Source organism: Nycticebus coucang, chromosome 18, assembly GCF_027406575.1.
Source record: "Nycticebus coucang isolate mNycCou1 chromosome 18, mNycCou1.pri, whole genome shotgun sequence".
Lineage (NCBI taxonomy): Eukaryota > Metazoa > Chordata > Mammalia > Primates > Lorisidae > Nycticebus > Nycticebus coucang.
Genome location: NC_069797.1, coordinates 37,311,175 through 37,338,902, shown reverse-complemented (window position 1 = coordinate 37,338,902; position 27,728 = coordinate 37,311,175). Strand labels below are relative to the sequence as shown.

General features: G+C 51.9%; 1 protein-coding gene across 2 annotated transcripts in view; it reads right to left on the bottom strand.

Moving 5' to 3' along the window:
- TMEM132E (transmembrane protein 132E) overlaps positions 1-27,728 on the bottom strand; it is a 63,189-nt gene extending 35,461 nt beyond the window's left edge. Inside the window, exons 1-2 of one of the 2 annotated variants that reach the window (XM_053570203.1) lie at positions 27,311-27,349; positions 26,167-26,713 (exon numbers count right to left, since the gene is read on the bottom strand). In XM_053570203.1, the coding sequence (XP_053426178.1) occupies positions 26,167-26,233 (67 nt within the window). In that variant the 5' untranslated portion in view covers positions 26,234-26,713; positions 27,311-27,349. Of the gene's footprint in view, positions 1-26,166 lie in introns of both variants that reach the window. The other variant, XM_053570204.1, reaches the window with a different exon arrangement.

Sequence of the window (27,728 nt, the reverse complement as noted above, 5' to 3'; positions counted from 1 at the left end):
GACATCTCAAGCACCTGGAAAAGGAAGAACATTCCAACCCCAACCCCAGTAGAAGAAAAGAAATAACCAAAATTACAGCAGAATTTAATGAAATTGAAAACAAAAGAATTATACAACAGATCAATAAATCAAAAAATTGGTTTTTTTAAAAAGGTCGATAAAATAGATAAACTTTTGGCTAACCTAACTAGGAAAAAAACAGTAAAATCTCTAATCTCATCAATCAGAAACAACAAAGACGAAATAACAACAGACTCCTCAGAAATTCAAAATTCCTTAATGAATATTACAAGAAACTTTATTCTCAGAAATATGAAAATCTGAAGGAAATTGACCAATACTTGGAAGCACGTCACCTTCCAAGACTTAGCCAGAATCAAGTGGAAATGTTGAACAGGCCAATATCAAGTTCTGAAAAAGCATCAACCATACAAAATCTCCCTAAAAAGAAAAGCCTGGGATCAGATGTTTTCACGTCAGATTTCTAACAAACCTTTAAAGAGGAATTAGTACTTATATTACTCAACCTGTTCCAAAATGTAGAAAAAGAAGGAAGACTACCCAACACATTCTGTGAAGCAAATGTCACCCTGATCCCTAAACCAGGAAAAGATCTGAGAAGAAAAGAAAATTATAGACCGATATCACTAATGAATATAGATGCAAAAATATTCAACAAGATCCTAACAAACAGAATCCAGCAACACATCAAACAAATTATACATCATGACCAAGTCGGTTTTACCCCAGGGTCTCAAGGCTGGTCCAATATACATAAATCTATAAGTATAATTCAGCACATAAACAAATTAAAAAACAAAGACCATATGATTCTCTCAGTTGATGCAGAAAAAACTTTTGATAATATCCAGCATCCCTTCATGATAAGAACACTTAAGAAAATTGTTAAGGAAGGGACATTTCTTAAACTGATAGAGGCCATCTACAGCAAACCCACAGCCAATAGCGTATTCAATGGAGTTAAACTGAAATAATTTCCACTCAGATCAGGAACCAGACAAGGCTGCCCATTGTCTCCACTGCTCTTTAACATTGTAATGGAAGTTTTAGCCACTGCAATTAGGGAAGAAAAGGCGATCAAGGGTATACATATAGGGTGAGAAGAGACCAAACTTTCCCTCTTCGCAGATGATATGATTGTATATCTGGAAAACACCAGGGATTCTACTACAAAACTCTTAGAAATGATCAAGGAATACAGCAGTGTCTCAGGTTACAAAATCAACCTTCATAAATCGATAGCCTTTATATATACCAACAATAGTCAAGCTGAAAAACAGTTAAGGACTCTATTCTATTCACAGTAGTGCCAAAGAAGATGAAATATTTGGGAGTTTATCTAACAAAGGACGTGAAAGATCTCTATAAAGAGAACTATGAAACTCTAAGAAAAGAAATAACTGAAAATGTTAACAAATGGAAAAACATACCATGCTCATGGTTGGGAAGAATCAACATTGTTAAAATGTCCATACTACCCAAAGCAATATACAATTTTAATGCAATCCCTATTAAATCTCCACTGTCATACTTTAAAGATCTTTAAAAATAGTACTTCGTTTTATATGAATCAGAAAAAACCTCGAATAGCCAAGACATTACTCAGAAATAAAAACAAAGCAGGAGGAATCACACTACCAGACCTCAGACTATACTATAAATCGATAGTGATCAAAACAGCATGGTACTGGCACAAAAAAAAACGGAGAAGTAGATGTCTGGAACAGAATAGAGAGCCAAGAAATGAATCTAGCTACTTACCGTTATTTGATCTTTGACAAGCCAATTAAAAACATTCAGTGGGGAAAAGTGTTATTCTTAACAAATGGTGCTGAGTGAACTGGCTGGCAACCTGTAGAAGACTGAAACAGGACCCACACATTTCGCCATTAACTAAGATAGACTCTCACTGGATGAAGATTTAAACTTAAGACGTGAAACTATAAAAATACTAGAAGAGAGTGCAGGGAAATCCTTGAAGAAATTGGTCTGGGCGAGTATTTTATAAGGAGGGCGCGCCCGGGCAATTGAAGCAGCTTCGAAAATACACTACTGGGACCTGATAAAACTAAAAAGCTTCTGCACAGCCGACAACACAGTAAGTAAAGGAAGGAAATAGCCATTAGAATGGGAGAAGATATTTGCAGGTTATGTCTCCGACAAAGGTTTAATAACCAGAATCCACAGAGAATTCAAACGTATAAGCAAGAAAAGAAGAAGTGATCTCATTGCAGGCTGGGCAAGGGATTTGAAGAGAAACTTCTCTGAAGAAGACAGGCGCACGGCCTACAGACATATGAAAAAATGGTCATCATCCTTAATCATCAGAGAAACGCAAATCAAAACTACTTTGCGATATCATCTAACTCCAGTAAGATTAGCCCATATCACAAAATCCCAAGATCAGAGACGCTGGCGTGGATATGGAGAAAAGGGAATACTTCTACACAGCTGTTGGGATTGCAAATTAATATATTCCTTTTGGAAAGATGTTTGGAGAACACTTAGAGATCTAAAAATAGATCTGCCATTCAATCCTATAATTCCTCTACTAGGCATATACCCAGAAGACCAAAAATCACATCATAACAAAGATATTTGTACCAGAATGTTTATTGCAGCCCAATTCATAATTGCTAAGTCATGGAAAAAGCCCAAGGGCCCACCGATCCCCGAATGGATTAATAAATTGTGGTATATGTACACCATGGAATATTATGCAGCCTTAAAGAAAGATGGAGACTTTACCTCTTTCATGTTTACATGGATGGAGCTGGAACATATTCTTCTTAGTAAAGTATCTCAAGAATGGAAGAAAAAGTATCCAATGTACTCAGCCCTACTATGAAACTAATTTATGGCTTTCACATGAAAGCTATAACCCAGTTATAACCTAAAAATAGGGGGAAAGGGGAAAGGAAGGGGAGGGAGGGGGAGGGGTGCGGAGGGAGGGTGATTGGTGGGATTACACCTGCAGTGCATTTTACTAGGTTATATGTGAAACTTAGTAAATGTAGATGTAAATGTCTTAACACAACAACTAAGAAAATGCCAGGAAGGCTATGTTAACCAGTGTGATGAAAATGTGTCAAATAGTCTATAAAACCAGTGTATGGTGCCCCATGATCGCATTAATGTACACAGCTATGATTTAATAATAAATAATTAAAAGAAAAGAAAAAGAATACATCTCCTCTTTTGGACTGGTCCAAAGAGGAGAGAAACAGAGGCAGACTAGGACCTGACTGGCAGCTGGGAGTCCAGGCAGCTGAACCTACAACAGCCAAAGCCCAGACGTCTGGCAGACTCATGAGAAATAGACACTCATTGTTTCAGGCCATGGAATGTTGGGGTGGTTTGTTAGGAGGCATTTTTGCAGCAGTAGCTGACTAATGAATCTTTTCTACACTCATGCAATGCTGGTGCTGACTAGGTGCTTTGGAAGGGTCATCTCAGCCTTTCCTCTGCCTGAGGGAAGGCCATAGCTTAAGAGAGCCAAAGGCCTCTGTCTGTCTGTCTGTAGCCCCAGCAGGGTGGTAGGACCAGTCAGGTTGCTGTGATGCTGGGGGCACTTGCAGAAACTGGATGGAGAGGGCAAGACTTCCATAGGAGCTGGCCAAACAGGGGCTGTCCCCTCTTGCCTGACGCCACTCACTGCACTGAGGGTGCTCAGTGCACCTGGCTCCCTATTCCAAAAAGGAAACATCTTTTCTGGCCCCAGCTTTGAAGCGCTTCATGCTTCTGAAACTGAGCTGAACCTCACTCATAACACAGTTCACGCTCTGAGGGCCACAATTGCCCGTGTGACAGGCAGGGACAAGGGACCTGAATCCACTCACTTAGAATGTCACAGCTGATTATGTCAGGAAATACAAGCAGCTGTGGTGGCAGGAGAGGATAAGCATGTCCCTTTGAGTGCTTGTGGCCTACAGGTCCGCTGGCCCCTCCAGGATCACCCAGCTGTCCCAGACAGCTATGGGTGGTTGGGTATAGGCAGCAGACATCTTCAGCTTACGTTCTGGGCTCTTACCTTCAAATACTAATACTGCCTCTTTCTAACTGTGTGACCTTGAGCAAGTAGCTTAACCTTGCTGAGCCTCAGCCACCTGTCCTTTAAAACGCTGACAACAGTAACATCCAGCTCATGGGGTTGCCATGAGGATGAAATGCAAGTGCTTCACAGGGTGCCTGGCTCAGAACAAGTGCTCGGTAACAAATGTTAGCTGTTGCTACTAATAATAAATCCTTCTCATTAGCTTTGGACTTCATCTTCCTCAAAATGCATTCTTTCCTTTATTCGGTCCTTCAAGGGCTTACTGTGTGCCAGGTGGGGCTTAGAAAGGTCACAAGTAGTCTCTAAGGGGCACAGATCCATAGGCAGCTCAGGGAAATGTGTCAGGAGCAGGCCAGGGAGCTCAGCAGACCCTTCAGCTGGGATAATGAGTAAGAGTTTCCCAGAAAGAGCAAGGGGTGCACAGGGGACCCAAGGGGCTTGGTGAGTTCAGGCATGGATGGTCATCTGAGTAGGGGAACTACAAGGGTGCATGGGTGGAGAGGGGGTTGGTGACACAGGAGAAACGGGAAGGCCGGATCACGGGGACTGTGGATGCAGCCTGGGGAACTGGGAGGACCTCATCCTACATACAGGTGATGGGAGATGGAAGCTGCTGAAGATGGCGGGCTGGTGGTGACATGGCTGGGTTTTCAATTTTGGAAAGAGCTCTCTTGGAGGGTGGCCTGCGGGGGAGGGACTGGGAACAGCAGGAGTACTCAGGATGCAGTTGTCACAGTCCAGGGAGAGACATGGGGGTCTGAGCAAGAAAGTGACACTGAAAAAGAAAAAGACCCTTCCTGAGAAGCCATTCTGAAGAGGACAGGCCGAGGGCTCATCCTGCCTGAGTTTGCTCCAGCTGTGTGGCTGAGCCTGTAAAGTGAAGATAGCGCCAGGACTGCTGTTGTGAGGATTAAACAAGTTAACAAGGGCAGAGTCCTTAGAACAGTGCCTAGCACGAGTGAGCACTCAGTAAGTGGCAGCTACAGCCGGCAGGACTCCAGGCCAGGTGTGGAGCAGAGCAGGTGGCAGAGTGGAGGGTGCGGTACGACTGGCAGGTTTCCTATTCAGATGCCAACTGGAAGAGGGCAGTTCCATGGAGTGAGGCAGGGGACAAAAGGAGGGACAGGGCCTGGCAGGTATGGGGCCTGAGAATGGTGGCCACAGTGAAGAGACCATGGAATGTCTCCACACCAGGGAGATGGGGATGAGTGGCCAGCTGGGGCTCAGGCCTCTGAGTATGGCTGAGATGGGCATGTCCCTGAGGGTGGTGGGTACTGAAGAGGAGCCACAGTGAAGCTGAGGAGACAGGGTTGGGGGCATAGGACACCCGGGGAACAGTGCTAGCCAGAGGACCATCCTGCCGAGCAAGCCAGGGAAGGAACGGCCCCTGAGGGTCCCCTCCAGGGTCCAGATTAAGATGCACTCAGCTTCACTACTTGATGACATCCCTGTGTTCCTGTCTACTAGATCCCATGCAGGAGAGGGAACAGCACATGTCCCCTCTTCCCAGGGAACCTGGCTGGGAGTGGAGGCCTATTAAATATGACCAGCACGGCACTGCTCAGCTGAGCCTGAGAGTCAGATGCTGGCCTCCATGGAGTGTATCTGCAATGTGCTGGCTGGGGGAAGCCATCTGAGCCTGTTTTCCCATCAATAATAATAGGAGAGGGCTTAGCCAGCCCCTTCCTCAGGTACCTTCCATCCTTGACAACCTCCACCCCAGGGGTCCGGGTGGTCTGTGAGTCTGTCACCCTCGACTCTTCCATCCTAGGGCCCAGACCTCCTACTCAGGGAATCTGAGGTCACACACATCTGAGATGAAACATGGGCATGTCCTCTGGAAGAAGATGACTGGGAAGGCAGGGTCTCCTCTGTTCATCACAATCCCACCTCACATTCTAGCAGCCTAGATGCAGCCACAAAGATGACTCCATGCCCGAGATTTAACACCGGCGATGCCCCGGTCCTGTGTAAGGCAAGCCCAGGCTGGGAGGACACAGCTTCCTGTCAGGTCTTGCCTAGAGGCAATGACCTTCTCAGCCCAGCCCCTCACGGCTGGCTTTAGGGTTTAACACCAGCACTTTCAGGAAGATCTCTGCAGAGGTGACTCAGGTCTCTCTTTGTAGTGACAGTCCACTTCCATCTCACTTGGACATGCTTCCCTAGCTTCTGCTCCTTCCCTTTACCCTGCCCTGGGAGAAGCCCTCCCTCCAATGAGCTGAAGCTTTGCAGCCTCCTGTCCTTGCCAGTCTCCCTATGTGATAACACCATATATCCCATCTGCTCTTACCTGGCTAGAGACAGAAGGGGACACTCAATTTCCTAGGCTGGGAGGAGAAAAAGCCTCCTCCAGGTCGACTCTGCAAATGTGAGAGTGTCAGGAGCCTGGCTCAACTGCCTCTTCGGCCCCTGCAGTGCTAGAGATGGGTAAACTGAGGTCCAGAGATGTGCAGGGCCACTGAGCAGACAGAGTTGTGTGTTAGCCTGGTCTCTGACTGGTGTCCAATGTGCTGCCGCCTCAATCTCTATGGGACTGGCAGTCTCGACAGTCCCACAGCCTAAGGCCCAGGGCTGTCTTTAAAGGTCAAGCAGAGGCAGCAGGCTTCTCCCTGGAGACATCAGTTTTTGTCTCTCTCTCTCTCTCCTCTCGTGTGTATGTGTGGAAGGAGGAGCCTGATGGGCTGGGGAAGAGGTTTTCTAACTGTGTTCTGGAACTCCTTGGGGTCCTAGAAGCAGGGGTCCCTCCCATCGGGCCAGACCATGAACCGAGTGCCTTGAGAGACTGGAGAGGTACCAGGAAAGGAGGAGCACTGGACGGTGAGTCCAAATGCTGGGCTCAGATTCTCTCTCTCCCCTGACTTGGAGGAGCCCTAATTGCTCATCTGTGGAATAAGATTAACCCTGGGGCAGCTAAGGGTTTGACAGCTGTGAAGGCCTGGGGGCATGCAATGGGAGAGGTCACAAGGTCGAGGAAGGTCCCTGAGCCTGGGCTTTAGGGCGGGGGTGGGATAGGCTGCCACTCCCACTTTGCTTCCCTCCTGGCCCCAGAGGGACTGGTACCAGTTGAGAAACGGGACTTCAAGTCAACAAAGACAAATTGGTTTAATTGACCCAAATTAGCAGCAGGAAGGGCCCTGATGACCCAGCTGCTGGTGCATTTAATCACTGTCACCCTGTGTGGTCAGGGGTGACCCCCTCCCCCAAGGCCATCAGGGCCATCTCCCCTGTGAATGGCTGGCCTCCCTATAAGTCCTCTATCAGCAGGAAGTAGGGCTGAGACTTCAGGGACAAAGACAGCTAGCCTCCAGCCGGGGGCTGTAGCTCCCTAAAAAGCTGACAGCCTGGCCAAGACAGGGCAGTCAGGGACTCTGTGGGGGAAAACTGATCACAGCACCTCCCCAAGATGCCACCCAGCTCCTGGGCTTTCCAGGGGCTCACAGAAGAGCAGGCTCGGCCCCAGCCCCCTGACCCACCCTGCTTCTCTCTCATTCTTTTCACCGCTTTTCTCACCAGCAGTGGGATGAGAGTTGAATCTGGACCTTCTTGAAACTTTAGAGGGCTGCAAGCGAGAACCCTGGCAGCACTCTTCCCCCAGGATTCCTGTCGGCTGTCACTGCCAAAATCCTCACGGAGCCCCCATGCCCTCCTGGTTTCTGTCTGCTCCCTGGAGGGACCTGCCCTCCTGCTCTCCCATAGCAAACACCAAGAGAGTGCCTGCCGTGACCTCCTGGTCCCCATGGCCTCACGTTCCCCTCTCCTGCTGCATCCATCATGTTCTTGCTGGGAGTCTCTGATCTGCCAGGGCAGCTCTTCCTCATCTGGGCAAAGCCATGGGCTCTGTGTGCTCTGCAGCTCCTCCTTGGGCCCCCAACTATGTGGAGACCACACTCCAATTCCTGGTGCTGTTGACCCAGGGCTCTGCTTGCCCTAGACCTGTCAGGCTTCTCTGGTTTCTCCCAGGTGCTTCTGTGTTCAGTGGCCACTCAGGCCCTCCTCCCTCTGACCACGTTCTACTTTGCCATTTCCATAAAGGCTTCACTGGGGTCAATCCAGGCATTCCCAGTGGGATACTGCAGGGTGGACCCCAAGGGCGGAGACCCTGCTAGGTTCACTGAGAGCAGAACATCTCTCTCTCTCTCTCTCTCTCACACACACACACACGTAATCTACATATACATTTCAACTTATAAATGGACGGCTTATCAAAAGTTTATTGGAAATTGGCTATTTGAGCTTGGGAACGCATGTTAACACTTTTCCCTGTAGAAACAATATTATTGGTAGTCATCAGGAGTAATTCAGTAGTAGCAGTAGTTACCATTGGTTATGTTTCCAGTTTAACCCACCAAACAGATTTTACCCACAACTCCTTTGGTAAGTATTTATTGAGCACCTACTTTGTGTATGAGCCTGAGAGTGGTTCTAAGAATGTTACCTTGCGTTGCGTCCTGGAACAGGGGACCAAGTGAAAGACAGAAAGAGAAGGGGAAAGGAAATGGAAAAAAGTCCCCCTCCGAATCATTTAAATTAGGACAGGCCCATCCTCCACACCTTTTCTATATTCCTCCTCCTTCCTAGGGCTTTAAGCTATGACCCCCAGGGCCTCTAATCCCCCTCCCCAGTAAGGCTCCCAGCATGGGAGGACCCACTCTAGGCCTGTCCCTTTGCAGAGGTTTGGTGCGGTACCTCAGAAAGGGATTCTTCTTCCCACCATCACCACCTCTACCACATTGGAAGCCTCACTCTGCCAGTGAGTCTCAGTCTTGGTTTCCCATTAAAATCACCTGGGAGCCCAGGCTGCACCTCAGATTAGTGAATTCAGAATCTCTAGGGCTAGAACCCTGGTACTGTCACTTTTAAAACGTTCCTCAGTGTGTAGCCAAGATTGAGAACCACTGCCTGCCTTGTTCGTGCTCATAAAGGTGTTCCCTTTCCCTACATCTGAATCCAGATTACCAAAATTCATACCTGCCCGGTGGAAGCAGCAACATCAGCCATTCATTTTGAAAGTGTCGTCAATTGGGTTTTTGTACCCCAAAGGCCCCAGTGCAAAGGCATCAGACCAGCCTGCTCCAAAGGGTGGATGGGATGTATCGTGATGACGCAGCTCACCATGAACCACTGGATGTCGTCAGGTGGTCCGTGGTGAGTGTTCCTTATGTAGGTTTCTAGGATGCTCCCTGGTATGTGTAATTCATCTTCTGTGCTCTGATTCCCCAGATACCCTCTTGCTGGGAAGAAACCCCCATCTCTGATCCTTCAGAAGAGACCCGCTCTGGAACATCACTCCCATTCCATTTTTAAAGTTTTGCCTAAGGCTTGCAATGTTCCCACTGGGTCGCTGCCTCTCTGTTTGTCCTTGGGACCCATGTCCGTGCCTCGGCCATGCCACTTGTTTTCACCTGCCTGGTCTCAGATTGGCTGCTGTGAGCAGGTGTCTGCGAGCTCAGGAAAGGTGAGCCCAGGTCTGGTCTGTAAAGGTTGGCTGAACCTGAATATCTGAGGCTGTGCTCCTGTAGCACCTTGGGTTTGCAGCAGGTGCTGGGCCAGGTCACCTGGGCTCTCTTCTAGGGGCAGAACCAAGAATTCTGCGGGTCAACATCTCCCCAGCCCAGGGGAAACCCCACACTGCTGGGCCAGGGCTACTTTCCAGCCTGAGTCTCACAGGCTCATGCTCAGTGCGGGCTCAAATCCCCAAATCGGTGGAAGGTAATTTCACATTTGTAACAATTATTCACTTAATTGGGTTCCAATTAAATCGGAGAGGAAGCAGAGGGCCGTGTCTGTGTTTGTTCCCTCCCTCCACCTTCTGCACTTCAAAGGGAGTGCAGGGAGGATGACAATCCAGGTATCTCACCTGGAACAATCCAGCCTTGTGTCAGGGGGCCAGCCTGGCACCAGCCTGGGCTGGCCCCACCTGCCACCTTCAAGGCTTCTCTCACACCTGCTTTTCCAAATCAGAGGCTGGATTTATTTCTTGTCCTAGGCGGTGCTAGATGCCCAGGCAAGGGCCAGTTCTTCTCCTGGGTTCCAGCCCATTGGAAAACAGAGGGGTCCCAGGGAATCAGAAGCAGTGCCCCTCAACAGCACCACCCAGACACCCCCCGCCCCCAGTGGCACATGGAAGCAGCCTTAAGGAGGGGTGAAGTGGACTAATGACCCAGCATGGTTCCTTGGAGTCACAGGGGAAGGTGGGACAGAAGGAACCTCAGAGAGCACCTCCACTCTCCTTTCAACCAGCAATTCTGCTTTTATCTGTATCACATCTGCATCATATATTATCTGCATTAATAATATATTGTAATGCATTACATATGGTATATATTGTATATTTTACTGGGTAAAAATGTTTTAGAAAATCACTGATTGAGTTCAATCCTATCATATCCCAGACAGGAAACTGAAGCTCAGACAGGGGAGGTGACTTGTTCAAGGCCACCCCATTGATTTAGGGGCTGGGCTGCTGGGATCGAGGTCTGCGGGCAGGATGTCAGCCCCTGTGGCCAGGAGATGGCAGAGCTCCATGGGCAGGGAGAGGGGTATGGGTGCAGACTGCAGATGAAGGTGGGCCAGGCCAGGGCTGCCTAGAAGGCAACCTCCCTAGAGCTGGTGGGGTCCATCCCTGGCTCACATGGCAAAGGGACTGTAGCCACGAAGGTCATGATGGTGGCTAGGGGCTGAGGCTGGGTTCACATCTGTGGAGGATGCTGCCTCAGTGCCAACTCTCTGGCTAGATGCCCTGTCCCTAGGAGAACTGCATCCATGCTTGGGAGCCTTGGCCCCTCTCAAAGGGGCCAAATCTGCAGAAGGACACATAACAGGCCATGTCTGATACACAGGGGTTATTCAGGAAGGCTCTGCAGGATGAATGAATGAAGGAGCGCTTGACTGAATCAATGAAAAAGTCTAGAAATCTGGACCTAGATTTCTAATCTGGAGTGAAAGAAATGAGACTCTGTAAGGGAACTGGGTCAGACAAGGACATTTAGAATTAGAGAGCCTCCCGAGTACTTCTGGAACCCTGTCTGATAGGGAGGTACAACCTCTCTTGGGGAAGACCCTAGTCAGATGAAGGAGGCACAATCTTCTCCTGAGGAGTCCCTAGACTGACAGGGAGACATAGCTTTCCCCTGGGAGAGTCCCAGTGTGGTGGGTGCTGGGGGAAAGGAAGGCGAAGATACTGCTGCTCATAAGGAACTCTCAATCGGTCAGGTCATTCTGTTATGAGGGAGGAGGCAGGCTCAGGCTCAGAGGGGCTGTGCCTGGTGGGAAGGAGCTGGGAGGTACAGTGCGGCCAGGCAGAAAGAGCCATCGACATTCCGGTCAGGCAGCCAGACTGAGTTATATATTATTTCTTTCTTTCTTTCTTTTTTTTTTTGAGCTACTTAGAGCAATTTACAGAAATCATTTAGGAGCCGTTTAGGGAGAAGAGAAAAGATGAAGACTTTTCAAGTCAGGGCCCAGGGATGGTTTTATGCAGATCAGTTTTGGAGGGACATGGAAGAGAATCTGGATTGCTGGAGTGGGGACATGGGGGAGGAGGAGCTGCAGGGTTCTGTGTCAGGGCGGGGAGACCCCAGGGGGAAGCCAGGAACCTAGGAAAAGTGACAGTGGGAAGAAGATGCTGGACAGGGGCCCAGATACAGGAGGAAGCTGGCTCTGGGGGTCAGTTTCTGCTTTTGTAACTGGGGTGCCTGTGTGGGTGAAGGTGATGGCACTGGGACCAAGCTGAATAGGTGTGACACACCCTCTATGACAATGGGGGGCCAGAGGAAGGACCTTGAGACCTGGACCCCAGAATCAGGTGCTTAGGGCCCCAGGGGAGTGGAAGACACAGTGTCCTACGCTGGAGTCTGCTCTGTGACTTGGCCACTCACGTCTCTTCTCTTAAGTCTCAGCCTCCTCATCTGCATAAGGGGGTCATCGATGCCCATTCCACAGTGACGCTGACACATGATAGGGCATGTGCAGCTGTTTGTAAACCACCAAGGGCTCCACATATCTCAGTCATGGCAGAGAACGGTAGTGAACTCCCAAGGGTGAGAACCTGACCTTCAAATATGTAATCCCACTCCCACACCCCAGACAGGACAGATCACTCTTCTAAGGCTGAACAAGGACACAACTGACTTTAACCAGGCTGGGGTCAGAGGCCTGAACCAGGTGCCTGGGGAACACAGGTCCAGTGTGTGTGCGTGCGTGTGTACACATGTGTGCGATGTGGCAGGGTGGGGGACTTAGGGAGAGGAATGGAGGGAAAAATAAGAAAACTGGTTGCACATTTAGCAAAGCCTCATGCTGTGAGTGATGTGATTATTGGAGATGGAATCTGGTTACCCTGTGTCTACACCATGCCTGCTGAGGCAGGTCCCCCAGATTCGGCCCTGAGGAAGCTGGGGAGTGGAGACCTGCACCCGAGAATCCGGTAGCCATCGGTGGCAGTGATGCCACCCACCAACACTGTCATGAGAAACCAGAGAAAGCCTAGATTTGTGCTCCTGACTGCTGTGTGAGCTGGGTTGGAGACTCCCCTCTCCAGACCTCCGTCATCCCACCTTTAAAACAGGGTGAGATGTGAGAGGAGCCTGACACTCCCTTCTATCTCTCCTGTCCCATGTTGCTTTGACTTTAAGGATCTCAACTCACTGAGCACCCCTCTGTGTCTCTGTCCAGAAAGGAGTTCAGGGTTCAAACAGGCTTTCAGTGCAGTAGCTCACGCACTGAGGCAGTGCCCGCTGCATGCAGGGCACCCTGTTAGGAGGTCTTCCCCTTAGCTTGTACTAATTACTAATGAGGAAGGTAATACTGGTATCTCCTGTTTCATGAGCATCTAGGCATGCGAGCTGGTTGTTTACACACACTACATACAGCAGCTGGTTGAATCCTGTGATCTAAGACATGGGAGCTGCCCCTTATTAGCCCACCTTACAGGTAGAAGGCTGAAACTTGGGGTGACTCCCCCAGGCTGGAGGTTCCCTAATTTCCACAGTATCCGGGAGGACAAAGCTCTGGACAAAATGATCTCCTCATGGTGTTGCCAGAGCTCAACTTGCCAGTTCACATAGATTTTGGCAGCGCTTGCTGTAAAATGACAGGACACCATATGTGTCCCTCGCCTAAGTCTAGATGAGGCCAGGTCCTCCTATCCTGACACCTCTGCCACCCTGGCATTGATTACACTGCACTGAAATTTGCTGCACCCTTGTCCCGTATCAGCCAGTAACTGTGTCTTCATTACCGAATGCCTGGCATGTGCCACGGTGCTTGGTATACAATAGATATTCAAACACCAGCACTGCATGAAACAACAGCTACTATCTATTGACTCCTTCCCGCAAGCCAGGCACTGCTCTCAGCACTTTACTTGCATTAACTCATTTATTCACAACAGCAACGCTGTGAGAAAGGCACTCACAGTATCCCATTTTATAAATGAGGACACTCAGCCACAGAGAAGTTGAGTGATTTTCCCAAGACCACACAGCTGGATTATGGCACATGAACACGGTAATGAGTGAATGAAGGGATACACCTTCCCGCTCTGGTTCCTCTCACTCATTCACTACCCGGCCTGTCTTCCTCTCGGCTTCCTGGGAAGAAAGGGTGAGAGGTGGGGAGGGAGCAGGTTCACCAGTTTATTCATCCATCCCATGCATGCGCATTGAGCACCTCCTCTGTGCCAGTCAGGTGCTGGGGAGGCAGCAGTGAGGTAAACAGATGTGGCCTCTGCTTTGGGGGGCAGGGTTCCATTGCAATGGGACACATAACCAGGTAATGTGTCAGGTGGAGAAATGGGAACATGGGGAGAGGACAGACTGGCATGGCTGTGGTCGGAGGTGTTTGGGGGAGAGACATGAGGGAGGTAGGAGGGATGAGTCCTGCTTATTGAGGGGGAGAAAGGACAGGCAGAGGACGGCAAGGGCCAAATCCCTGAGGCTCCACATCTGGCACGTTGGGGATAGCAAAGAAGCCAGTGTGACAGGAGCTGAGCAGGTGGGAGGGAAGATTGGGTCAGAGGGGCAGTGTCGGCCTTGGGAGCTTCTGGGAGGGCTATGGCTTTCACTCCCAGTGAGATGAACCTTCTGAGCAGGAGGATGACTTGATCCTGGCCAAGGGAGAGGGAAAATGGCCTCTGGGAGGCAGCTGTCCCCACCCTCAGAGAGCTGCTGCCTCTGAATGGATAGGATGCACCATTGCCAGCAAAGATCATGCCAGGGCCGGGGAAGGGCTGAGCAGGCTCTGAGTCAGGAAGGGAATTTCTAAGAAGCTGCAGAAAGGAGCATGGGCTCAGCTTGCCTGTCCCCAGGGTGCTGACTCAAGGGCCCTGAAAATGCCTCCCAGGGGAGAGGTGTGTAGAGCCCCGTGGCAGCAACCAGTCCCCAGCTGTCAGGTTCAGTGGCCTCTCACGGCATGTGACCATGGAGCAACCGAATGCGGGCAGGTGTAACCCACACGAGAGATGCTGAAGATTTAATACAAAGGAAAGGAATGCAAAATACAGCAGAACTCTGCAAGGTGACCACCCAAGGGACTGAAACAAACTGGTCAACATATGGAGGTGGTCAACGTAAGGAACTTCAGTGAGTACATGTGGTGCACGTCCCGTCTATGAAAATGAGGTCAACTTAAGGAGGTAGTCTACGTAGTGAGGTGGCCAACTATGGCAGTTTTCCTGTATCTCTCTCATTTATAATCTTTTATATCGATTACATGTTACAATGACAATCTTTTAGGTATACTGGTTAACGTAGACTATTAAAATTAATTTCTTTCTTTCTTTCTTTTGATACAGAGTTTTGCTTTCTCACCCAGTGGCTTCATCATAGCTGACACCAACCTCAACCTCCTGGACTCAAGCAATCTTCCTGCCTTAGCCTCCTGAGTAGCCGGGACTACAGGCGCCTGCCACAATGCCCGACTAATTTTCCTATTTTAGTAGAGACAGGGTCTTACGCTTGCTCAGGCTGGTCTTGAACTCCTGAGCTCAAGCCATCTTCCTTCTTTGGCCTCCAGAATGCTAGGATTACAGGCATGAGCCACCTTGCTCAGCCTATGAAAATTAATTTCACCTGTTTCTTTTTGCTTTTTATCATGTGCAAGCTAGACAAATTTAGACGTGTGGCTCATTTTATATTTCTATTGGACAGGGCTGACTGAGCTCAGCAATTCCTATTTCAAAGACAGGAAAACCAAACTCCCCTGGGAGAAGAGATATATCCCAGGGTATACAGTTGGTTGAGAGAATAAGTGGTGGAGAAGACAATACCAGCGGTGGAGGAGAAATATATTAGGAGGGTGGAGAGGTGGCGGGCCCTGTAGGTTGATCAGGCTTGTCCAGGCAACTCTTAAGGGTTCCCTGATACCAATGATACTATTAAGAATCAGGGATCACAGCAACCATTACTGAGCACTGACCATGCCAGGTGGGGTGCATAACCTATTACCCCACCCTCAACAACCTTGCAAGATGGATAGCTTCATCTTCTTGTTTCCATATGCAGAAACTGAGACTGAAGAGTGACATGCTCACAGTCACCCAGCTATCCAACTAGGAGGGGAGGAGGAGGCTGTGCGTCCAGGATCCTCAGGGTCTGAGTCTGTACCTGTCCCCACGCACTTTCAGGCTGCAGATTAGGGAGACCTGGGCTCTGTGTCAGAAACTCCCTAGAACCTAAAAGTCTAGACTTGCTATCTGGTAAGCGAGTGGCTGCCTGCTCTGTGCACATGCCTTAGGGGCTGTCAGGGAGAGGATGCAAATTTCAGGAAGCTGTGGCTTCAGCAGTTGGGTACACCTTTGGCTTAGTGGTGGGGCCCAGCTGCTTGACCAGGAATGCCTCCTCCACCCCCATGGGCTCCAGTGAGCTAGAGGCACTGGGAATGTGATGCCTGAGGAGGGAGGAAGGGAAGGAAGGAAAGAGAGGGACTAGCAGCTGGTCACTACTGTTTTTAAAACAAGCAGCGGGTTGCTAGGAGGCATCAAGGGTAAAAAAAAAAAAAAAAAAACCCAAACAAAACAAAACACAAAAACTCAACCACTGGAAAACAGCTCTCCGGGAAATCTTTGGCACTGTCTTAAATGTGCTTCCCAGCAGTGAGGACTGGCTCTGGGAAGAAGGGAAGGCAGTGAACTCAGTTCACTAGCACCCAGTTTACTAGCGGTTCCAACAGGTACATGGCGGTTGGTCTGGGAACTTCCACACATGCTGTGGGATCTCATTCATGGGGAGGCCTGAGAGGGGATGCTGTTGCTCCCTCTCTGCTGAGGGGGAAGCTGAGGCTCAGGGAGACAAGTTGGGCAAGTGCTCCTGGGTCGCCCCGCTACCCCTGCAGCAGGGCAGGCAGCCATATCATTGGAACCTATGGTTGTTGTTACTCTAAGACCTACCACTATCCCCTGACATGATGAGGTCTTAGGCCGTCCTGGGCCCCAAATGGTGACAGTGACCCCTGTACGGATCTGACCCCTCAGCCTTTGGCTGTTTGGTGAGGACTGTGGAGGAAGGCTGGGCCTCCATTAAAATAGTGAGTGATGCCCCCTCTCTTGGCCATGTTCTCCAGGACTCCTGAATAGACCATAAGAACACTCCTGTACCCCAAGAGGTTAGAACTGGCTGTGAGCCTCAGACAAGTCCCTTCAGCTCCCCAGGCCTCAGGTGCTACAATAATAAAGACGCTCCCAACAATGAGCCTTCACACCGTGGGTTCTGTACCTCCCATTTGGCATCCAATCTTAGAGCTGGAAACCAAGGAGCAGAAAAGCTAGGCCACATTGCTGGTCAGTGTGCAGTGAGCACGCACACTCAGTCCACCTTTCTGGCTCTACTGGCGGGCTGTCTACCACGTGGTGGTACCTTGGATGGATACTAGTAATCATTTCCCATCCTAAGACCCCTATTCTCCCACCAGGTGCTGAAACAGTTTCCATTTAACATTGCTCCAATCTGTCAACTGTCCCGGACCAAGTAATTGTTGAGAACCTTGCTTTGATGGTGTTACTCTCTCACTCCATAACTCTCAATTGCTCCCTAGTGCTCGAAGGTTAAAGTTCTGAGGTATCCTTAAAGATGAGCCAGGTAAAGAATTATCACCACAGACCCTGAATTTGGCACTGTCTCTTGCTCCTCCTTTACAGGCAGCCTTGCTCTCCCCAACCGAGACTGTTGGAGCTAGTCAGCCAGTGACTGCTTTTGTCCCATATTTCTGTCTTTCCCACAGTACCAGACACACACAGTAGATGCTGTCCCCTTAGTCTTCAGAAGCAGAATTTTTTTTTTTTTTTTTGAGACAGAGTCTCACTTTGTCACACCATGGGTAGAGTGCTGTGGCCTCATAACTCACAGCAACCTCAAACTCTTGGGCTCCTTTTGCCTCAGCCTCCCAAGTAGCTGGGACTATAGATGCCTGCCACAATGGCTGACTGTTTTCAGAGATGGAGTCTCACTCTGGTTCAGGCTGGTCTCAAACTCCTGAGCTCCAGCAATCCAACCACCTCCGCCTCCCAGAGTGCTGGGATAACAGGCGTGAGCCAGAGCAGAATTCTTGAGCCTGGACAAGGGCTCACTGTGGTGGCCTCTCTTCATGAAGCCTCCCCGACCCCTGTAACAGTTGTGAGATTCCCCCTTCCCTCCACAACACTCTGTCTCCCTTTCAGCATACCTATGACTCTATTTTAGCACAATCTATGTGGCATGCAAGTGAGGAAGCCAGGCAGCTTGGTTGCAGAGCTGAAAGCAGGGAACGGTGAGTGGAGGACGAAAGCTCTGAGTGCCAGGACCAAGTTGACAGAACAAAGGCTGATTCCTGATGCCCAGCACAGGCTGTGGCACATGGCAGTGCTCAGTTAGTAAGTGATCCCTGAGATAACTAGATAGTTCAACAGATGCTCAGACACAGGCCCTGTGGTCAGTGGGGTCTGGGAGGTGGGGAGAACTTACCAGGTGGGGGGTGCTTCCCAGGGCCCCAGTGGAGACCCCAGCCCTCCACACCACACCAGTCCCCCTGCCTCTCCCCTTCGCCCCTCCCCAGCATTTCAGACCTCTCATGCATGGGGCTGGCTGTTGGGCAGTTTTCCTGCCGAGAACAGCCACAGAAAATTGAGATCATTTCTCTGCTATGTTGGCAGCTGAGAAAATGGCCATTTTTCCTATTTCCAATTCAAGAGTTTCTTCCTATTGGACAAATGCTTCGTAAGGCAGTTTCTCCCCAGGAGGGGTAGAGCAGGGGAGAATGTAGGTTGCCCCAGGTCAGGTCACCTCCTTAGCTAAGAGGCATGAGCTGCAGTGGTCACACTAAGGGAGAGACCAACTAAGGCTCCACAGACACAGAACAGGGAAAACAGAGAGATCAAAGCAACAGGTAACCCAGAGTTGCCATGTCACTGCGGGTCACTCAGGGACTTGGGGAGATTAGGATTTGCCATTCCTCAGCACAAGGGCCTCCAGACCTGCTGCTGTCACACTCCCCAAGTCACAGTGGTGTAGAATCAGACAGACCAAACAAATGCATATAATCCCAGTCACCTCCGAGAGCTGAATTTTTGTAAACAGGTAATTAGTAAAAAGTCAGAACCTGTGAAAAAAGCAGAAGGTGGTTTAGCTTCCCAAATGCCCCAGGAGATGAGGACAGCTGGTGTTCGGCTCCATCATTTCCCTCAGTGACTGTTCTCACCCCATCTCCCCATCCTCCCCACCCCTGCCCCTGCCTGGCCTCTCACCTCCCTGCTATTCCTTGAATGACAAACCTACTCCCCCTAGGGCTGCTATCCTGCCTGGCCCCTGCCCAGAGGACTTCTGGATTTTCACTTAGTCGGATCCCTCACTTCTCTGAGTCTTTGCTGAAATACATTTTATCAAATGGTCATTCATATGAAGAGCATGCATCCCTTCCTGACTCTCACACACCTCTTATAATTCCCAGTTTCCCCGCTTTTTAATAGCCCTTGTGGCCTTCTAACATACACATATATCACTCAATTATTTAATGTATGTATTATTTCCTGTCTGCATTTCCCTTCTCCTCCCCCCAAGAAGAATGTCTGCTCCCTGAGGGCCAGATGTTAATGTTGTCTTCACTGACTAGAACCGGGCCTGGACTGGGGTAAGCACTGACTGAATGCTTCCTGGGTGACAGGGAGGGGGGCTGTGTGTACAGGTATGTGCACGGTGGTTCATTCATAGATTCGTGTGCCAACTCATCAAACGCCTCCTTTATTCCAGACAGACTCTGGGAATCCAGCGACAGGGAAGAGATCATACACGGTCCCTTTCAGCCAACAGGGGAGCCAGGTCATGCACAATTAGACTCACAGCAAACCTGCAATGAGTTGCAGGAGGTAGTGGGCCCCTATTCATCTGATAATCAGGGAGGGCTTCCGGGTGGTGGACAGGCTCTGGACTGAAGGCTGGGCAGGCGGTGGGTGGAAGAACAATCTGGTAAGAGGGAACAGCTCATAAAAAGACTGTGATATGGAAAGGAGCACGACTTATCCAAGGGACTGGCAGAAGGCTGAGGGCAGAGGAGGGCTCACGGTGAGACTGCAGGGGTCACTGGGCCTCAATGCCAGGGCCTCACCCAGGGATTTACTATTCCTCAACTCAAGAACCTCAAATCTGCTGTTGTCACATTCCCCAAATCACAGTGGTGATTTGGCCCATGTCTGTTGCAGCAGAGAGGTGTGGCAAGAAGACCTCCTCAAGCAGGTTCAAAAAACTTGAGTTCAAGAGCCAGTGTGGCTGGGGCTCCGTTGAGCCTCAGCTGTGCCCTCTGTAAAAAGGGGTGTCATGATGCTGCCTTCATACAGCAGCCGCCTGGGAATCCGATGAGATCACGGATTTGAGAACTGACAGAATTCTCAAGGGTAGCTGAGTGTGACCATGACTGAGTGGGTGAGCACATGAGCGGGTGCCTGTGCTCCCAGCCCCGGCTGACACCATTCTCCTACTGACAAGTCCGCTGCATCGTTGGTACCAAGCTACCAAAAATACACAAACTCTGGACCAGAGCCAGGCTCCCCAACAACCCTGGGTGCTGGAAGGGTCAGGAGAGAGTGGGGTCCTACAACCTCTGCGCAAAGGCGGTCACCTCTCTCATGTCAGCCCCCTCTGAGGACTGGAGCTCTGTCTTGGTCATCAGACTCTGAAGATGGGGCTGTGTCCCCCTTGTCATACTAGGCAGGAACCATTCCCCCTCCTCCCTTTTTCTACTTCAGAAAAACTGACAGGTTGTCACTTAGTGTGACTGTGACTGATTTCAGGGCTGTGTCAGGGTGCTGTTAAGGGTAACAGCAAGCGGTGACTGCCTGCTGTCTTGGGGCCAGGGGACTACCCTCTGGAGTCTGATGTTCATTCCTGGAATTCTTGGTTGGCGATATCTTTGAGAACTGGGATGATTCTGAGAGTCATCTCGTCTAACCAATTGCTGATCTTCATAGACCAAAAAGGTGTGGGTGAGAATATGGCAGGAAGGAGTCAAGTTTGATAAAAAGCAGAACTTTCCAAGAGTGGCTAATTTTCTAGATAATTTAGACAAAAAGGGATTTTCTTCAATTATCTTTTTCTACCCCTTTTTTTTGCACTGAATTATTCATTCTTGCATTCATTCATTTGGCAAGAAGCATTGAATTATCTAGGTAATTGCCTCCATTTTCCACTTCATCCTGCTGGGTTTTCTGCTAGTCATTAGGGCCTGGGGTGGAGGTGTGTGGTGGGGGCAGGGTAGAGGCTTGTTGGGAGGGAGGAGCTGAAAGGGGCAAACAAGACAGGTGGATGGACAAGCTTTCATTCTTGCTCTGCTCACGTTTTTTGGCTATAAGTCACAGGGGCAAGTGACTTCAGGACTCTTAGCCCGTGGATGCTCAGACCACTCTAACTGGGGGCTTGTCCCCTCTCTGTTACCACAGGCCTCACTTGTCTCGGTGCCCCCTTCCCCTGGGCAGTCCAATTGGCCTCTAGACACCGGAGCCCGAGCTTGCCGAATATTGGTGCTCCATGGTACACGGGCCCATCCCTGAAGACTGCCGGAGTATGGCACAGCCAGCTGAGTTGGTGATAAGGAGGCCCACTTTTCTTTTCATTTAAAAAGGCAGAGAAGGGAAATTTTAAAAGGAATTTATGTTCGTACAAAAACACACACACACACAACTGGTTCATTAATCTCTTATTAAAATTCTGTGTTGAGCACAGGCAAGGAAGAAGTAAGGAAAACCCTGGGGAGGAAGCATTGCGTTCACTCATTAGCATCTGTTGCAGGCATCCATGGAGGGGTGTGGGGATGGGCCGAGGAGGACCAGGGAGGTACGAAGGGACTTCTCCACCACAGAACAAAAGAGTTGAGAGAGTGGAACATCATCCACTCTCAACTGGGAGACCAAGAAAACAAGACTCAGAAAGGAAGGTGAGAGTCCTGTGGCTACACAGTGAACTGATGACCCAAAGGCAGAGCCTGAACGCAGAAACCCTATATCCCGAGGATGCTGCAATTCCAAACTGCTTTGAATTGTGAGAATCTAGACCAGCGGTTCTCAACCTGCGGGTCGTAGCACTAGGAAGGTTGAGAACCACTGATCTAGACATTTGTTTCATAGCCCCACCTGGACTTCAAGATCCTGGGAGCTGGGGATCAGATCACCAACCCTTCCTTGCTTCTTTTGTAGTACTTGGTAAGGTTTATAAATTAAGCTCTGCTACTGGTGACAGATTACCCCGACTGCTTGTGACCAGAGGATAGCTTGCGGCTAGAAGTGCATCTCTGGAAGAAGCTGCAGAGATCGTGTATAGCAATGTGGTGGGATCTGCTGAGGGCTCTGGCGCAGACTGCTAAGCCAAGAACCACCTTCGGGTTCTGGTGCTAGTCCTAACTCAAGAACTAACTTGAGAGTGACCTTGGCCAGTCCCCTCTCCTGTGTGTCCATTTCCTCACCCACAGAAGGGCTGGCTTTCTCCTCCAGGGTTGTGGGTATTATTATGGGTACAGCAACTAGGTGACACCCTGCCCCCAACACACACTCCCCTGGCCCAGGTAGGTGGGCCAGACCTGGGTGGTGGCCGCTGCTGCCTCGCAGGGTTTCAGCTCCTGCAGCATCATTAGCACTCACTTCCGATCTCAGGCCCAGGATCTATCCACTCCAGACAGGCCCTGGCGAGGGCCTGAGAAATGCCCAGGTCCAGCCCTGGGATTCCACAGAGGCCTCATCCCCTATAGCGCAGCACCTAGCTATCCTCAGAATGGATTCCAATAAGGTTCATTTTCTGCCACCAAGTTTATAGCACAACCCCACCTACTGGTCTTAAACATTAACAAGGCTGTGTTGTGACCAGAAGAAAGACTGGGTGTGGGAAAGGGGAGGTAAGCATTGAGGGGCCTTCCAAGGCCCGGTGCTCACCCTGCCCCTCTGCTGTGATCTTCCTGCTTCTCCAAAGGGGCTCAGGTGAATGGGGGGACAGGCTTGGGGTAGTGGACACAACTTGCAGGAGAAACTCAAGGGCAGAGAACAGCACCAGGAAGGCCTGGCAAATAGGGCTAGGGACCATGAAGGGGGACATATGTATTTGAGGTCAGATATTCACAGTGACAAGGGATACCGTATTCACATCCTGTGGGACCATGTCATGACATGTCACCTGAGACAGGTAGAGCTTGTAAGTGCCATTCAAGGGGCACAGCAGAGGCCTGCTCTCACCTCCTGGTCTCTCTCGCTCTGTGCCTGTCTTTCCCGTACCCTTTTTCTGCCCCACACCCTAGAGCTCCACTTCCAATTGATGTTGGAAGAGTCCCTCAATGTGGAGGTATCCTCTCACCCATCTATTTCTTCTGAGCACGTACTATGTGTCAAGCACTGAAGAGTCAGGCAAAAACGTAGAAGACCTGGCTTCTGCCCCCTATGCAAGAGCGTGGGGGTCAGGAGGCTTGCACAGCTAACCATGCCTCTTCACACACATACACTGCAGCCTCTGAGGAGTGCTAGGAAAGTAGTGTAAAGTGCCAAGGCAACCCCAGAAAGTGCTCAGTATATCTCTTGGGGCATAGAGGCTGCTGGTGAAAACTAAGGGGCTAATCTAGGAAGGCTCCCTAGAGGAGGTGATATTCGAACTGAGCTTTGAAGGCTAGGTAAAGATTTCTGAAGGCAGCACATTCCAGATGGAAGGGCTGGTGGGTACAAAAGCAGAAAGATGGGAGAGTGGGAAGAGTGAGCTCTCATGAGGTCTATAGAGCATGGCGAGAGGGCAGTACCATGGAAGTGAAGATGTGGATCCAGACAAGATCATAAAGGGTCTTGTATGTTGGGGCAAAGGGTGTACCCTTGATCCTATAGACAGCAGGGAGCCCTTGAGTGTCACCGACTGACACACTCAGCTCTCTAACAGAATTATCACCACTTTGCCCCCCTTATCTCCTATTTAAACTACAAATGCAACCAAAAGTCACCACGAGATACAAAAAAAATGGCTTTCACAGATGTTTTCTGGAAGAACTGGGAATGGTGTAGGGGGGCCCAGACAGACTGCTCTGCCACCCTACAGGCTGAGCTGGGCCCTGAGAGCTAGAGGGGCTCCATTCCCACATAGTCTGCACAACAGGCCTGGCAGAAAGCGAGACAGGGAGATGGGCCAGAGGCCACACTGCCTGTGGAAGATGAGGCCTATGAGGGAGACAGCCCAAGGTCACCCTGCCCCATGGCGCCAGAGAGAAACACAACTCAGGCTACTTGGCTCCCAGTCTGGCTGTGTGGTCAGAACCCTGCAGCTTTGGCTTGCCAGGCACAGAAAACTGCAACTGTCTCTCCATTCCCCACAATCTTGGAAGAGCCCAGAAACCTCAACCAAGAGTTGTACACTCTTCCTAATAGAGGGAAGGGGGGGGGGCTAGATGGGCTGCCTGGAGAAGGAAGGCCCAGGGAAGATGGGTTCTTTTTTGGCAGGGGTTTCTGTTATGCCGGCCTTATCCATCTGCATAATCCCTAAGCTCTAAGTATCTATGGAAGAAGAGGAAACTGAGGCATGGACCGTGAGAAGAGACTTTAGAACTCAGGAAGGGAACCTGGCAAAGCAATCTGACAGGCAAGGGAATGCCTGCTCAGTGGGGGACCCAGGCCCCTTCCCGAAATATGTTTCTGATCACACAGCCAAGCCCTGGGCCCTTGTGTGTGGCAATGTGCTAAGCACAAGAGACAGGAGAATAAGCCCATGGCTCTGCCTTCACCTCTCCATGACTCCAGGGCACAGAGAGGGCACTGGAGCTTAAGGAAAACGGAGGCCAAGGGCTGACACTCTCCGGAAGCACAGCCAGGGCACTGAGGCCTGCCTGTATGTAACTGGTCTTAGGAACAGGCAGGATTCTGGCAGGCCAGGAAAGGGAAAGGATCTTTAACAGCAGACCCAGGGATGAAGAAGGTGGACAGGCAGGACCTAATGACAGCATTGGAGCTACCCAGAGGAAGGGCCATACTGGGCCTGAGAAAGGGAACTCTCACAGCAAGACCCAAAAGGAGAACCACGCGTAGAGCCAGGCCTGGGCTTCCTGGCTTCCTCCCACTGGCATGGAAACTCCCTGTTTGCCAGGGCTAGGTCAAGTGCAGCCCACGCAGCCCCAGTGCAGACAGGCAGCCCAGCTCCTCACCCCTCCCCATTCTCAGTCTTGCACAGGGAGCTGAGATTTCTGGTTCCTGGTTGCACTCCCACTTCCCTCACCTTATCTCCGCCTTCCTCCTGGCAAGTTGCCCTGCAGATTTTTCTCCCATAAAGAACCAGGTTAGCTGTCTGTGGTGAACTGAACTCAAAACAAGCCCCCCTGGAGTCACCTGCAGCCGGCCAGAACCAATCTACCCATACACCAATCTCCTTCACCCTCCTAGCCCCAGGACTCCCTGAGCCCATTCCTTTTCTTACTCTTTCAACCTTGAGAATGTGCCTTGGTGAGAGAGGCCGATGGTTAGAGACCTTGGCCACGCTGACGGTGTGCGGGCTTAGACAGGCTCTCAGAGACTGGGAAGATCTGGGCAAAAGCTAAGCATGGCACACTGAGGGCCCTCCACAAACGCGCAGAGCGGAGAGCGCACTGCTCCTTCCATCTAAGCCTCTCTCCATCCTGAGGCTCACTCCTCAGCGTGGAGCATCGAAGCACCCCACCCCACCCTCCTACTTGCTGGTTAGAGAAATGTGTCCCCAGGCCTTGCTGGCTTCATGTTGGGAGGGGGCAGGGGACAGCGCTTCTCAATTTTTCTCCCAGAGCTAGCTCTCTCCCCACTCGGTCAGTGCCCTTCGCCTCCTGGAATGTCTCCAGCTTGCGGAAGGCCGGCTGCAGCCTCCTCCCTCTGGTCTGAGTTCCCACACCGGAGGTCTGTTCAGAGACCCGCTGTCCCCCACCTGTATCCCCGCTGTCCCATCGTCAAAGCGCGGGAACCCCGGGCCCCTCCCTCTCCCACCCCCTTTGCCGCGGAGCCCCGGGCGAGCCTAGGGAGCGAACGCAACAGATTGCAGAATGCGAGAGCGCTGAGCCCGCTCCCTCCGCGCGCGGCCCGCGGTCCCGGCCGGTGCTGGTGCCCAGACCCCCGCCCTCCGGGCTCCACTAAGCCGGCCATTTAGATGCAGCTCACAAGACCGCCGGCGGACGAGCACAGCGGCTCCCCCGGCCCCAGTCAGTCCACTTCCCTTCTGAGGACCGCGGCAGGAAGCTTGGCAGCAGGCGGCGCGGCCCCGCACCGGCCTGCGCGCCAGGGGCGGGGAAAGACGCGATCCCCGCGGATGCCAGGAGCCCCCAGTTCCGCTGGCTGCAGGGGAGAGACCGGGGGTGGAGGGCGGTACGAGATCTAGCAGATCCCTTGGATCCCTATGGATTTCCGTGGGCGGGCACGCCCCCAGACTCTTTTCCTGGGCCGGGCTGGGTTCCCTCGGCGGGCTCCCACAGCAACGGCTCCCGTTGGAGAGCTTAGGGACTGTAGATAACTCGAGCTGCAACCCGAGACGCCAGGCTGGGAGCGGCGGCTGCAAGTCGGTGGAGGAGGGGTGGGCGTGAGGGTGCTCCTTTCCCGGTCCTCACCCTGCCCCCTCCAGTGGCGCCCGCCGCATCTTCACCCGAGTCCGCGCGGCGACACTTACCTTGGGCGAGCAGCGCCGAGAGGCAGAGCAGGGCGGCGCCGCCGCGGCCCGACATCCCTGGGGCCATGGCCGAGGCTCGGACGGGAGGGGTCCGAGAGGGCAGCTGTCCACGACGACTTGGCCCCAGTCTGGGCTTGGTCACATCCAACTCAGGGCGGCCGTGGCGCCTGGCTGTCTCTGCTGAGGCTTCGGGGGCCTGGGAGTGCAATTCGGGGACACTTTGCGGGGAGGGGGCGTCCCAGGCGCCACCGGCTACACCCTTGGAGCCGGTGGGGGCGCAGCTCAGGGCGGGAGGAACCTCCCCCTCCCTCGGCTGGTGCCCCCTGCAGGATCTGCGAGGCGAGGGGGGAGCCGCACGTGCAGTCCGGGCTGGGTGGCCACGGCGTCCCGGGGGCTGCCTAGAGTCGAGTGCCGAATCCCTCGGCCCCACGGCCCAGCTCGAATCCGAACTCGCTCAGGGCTGCAGATTTCCAACGCAAGCCCCAATTTCCTCGGTTTTGGTAGTATCCCCACATGGATAGGCGGCCGCTGTCTTCCTCCAAGCGCCCTGCAGCAGCCCAGCATAAAAATCCCCAGGTTAGGTGCAAATGAATGATTTCTTTCGCAAAGAAAGAGAAAATCCAAGCAACTTTAATCCATCTGGAAAAGGAAAAGTTTCCGCGCAGTGCTGAGACCGGTGACACGGGTCGCCACCACCCTAGGCGACGCCCAGACGGAATGCCCAAGGCGGGCGGCCAGATATCTGTCCCCTCACAGGGCTGGTTCCTTGGCTTCAGCCCGCTTTCTCTGGTCTCGCCCAGGAGGGCCCCGGCTCAACACAGGCCGGCTCAGCGCCGCCTGCCCTGGCAGAAGCTCGGAGGCTGGGGCGAGGCAGGCGGGGCCAGAACGGGCTGCCCCATGGAGATGGGGCTCGGAGAGGCGAGGGAGCGGGAAAGCCAGCTAATGCACCCTGATCCGAGCCCTTCCAGTCCCGGGCTTCGACTCCAGCCTCCCAAGCATAAACGTTGTAGGATGGAGAGGGGCTCCTCCAGCCCGCTGCGGCTCCGCGCCCCCACCCCCAAGACCCCTCAGGTCTCGCTGTCTCAGCAGAGGGGCAAGCTGCCCCGCCTCACTCTTCGCATTCCCTGGGGGGACCTGCACAAACCTTGAACTTTTCCCGGGTTCACAGTCTCCGACGCCTCCTTCTCCCTGCCGCCCCCGCCCTGCCCCCGGACGCCCGCTCGCCCGCTGTCTCGGTGCAGCGGGGCATCTGCTCTCGCTCTTTCCGAGTCAGTTTGGGCGAGAGAATCGCCGCGCCGGTCTGGGCTGCGGGCGGCGAGACGCGGGCACGGCGCCAGGGGCCAGGGCAAACAGCACCCGCGCAGCCCTTGGCCAGGGAGGCGGCAGCTGGTGCCTACGGGGCCGAGAGAAGAGGAGGTGCCGGCAGGAGGGCCAGCTCCCCATGGACGTGTGTGGGGGGAGAAGAATCAAGGAGCAAAAAGGAAGAGGAGGTGGGGGGAGCCACAGTTGCACGAAGCAGCCGCGCCGCCGCCGCCGCCGCCTTCTCGGCGCTCGCGCCGGCT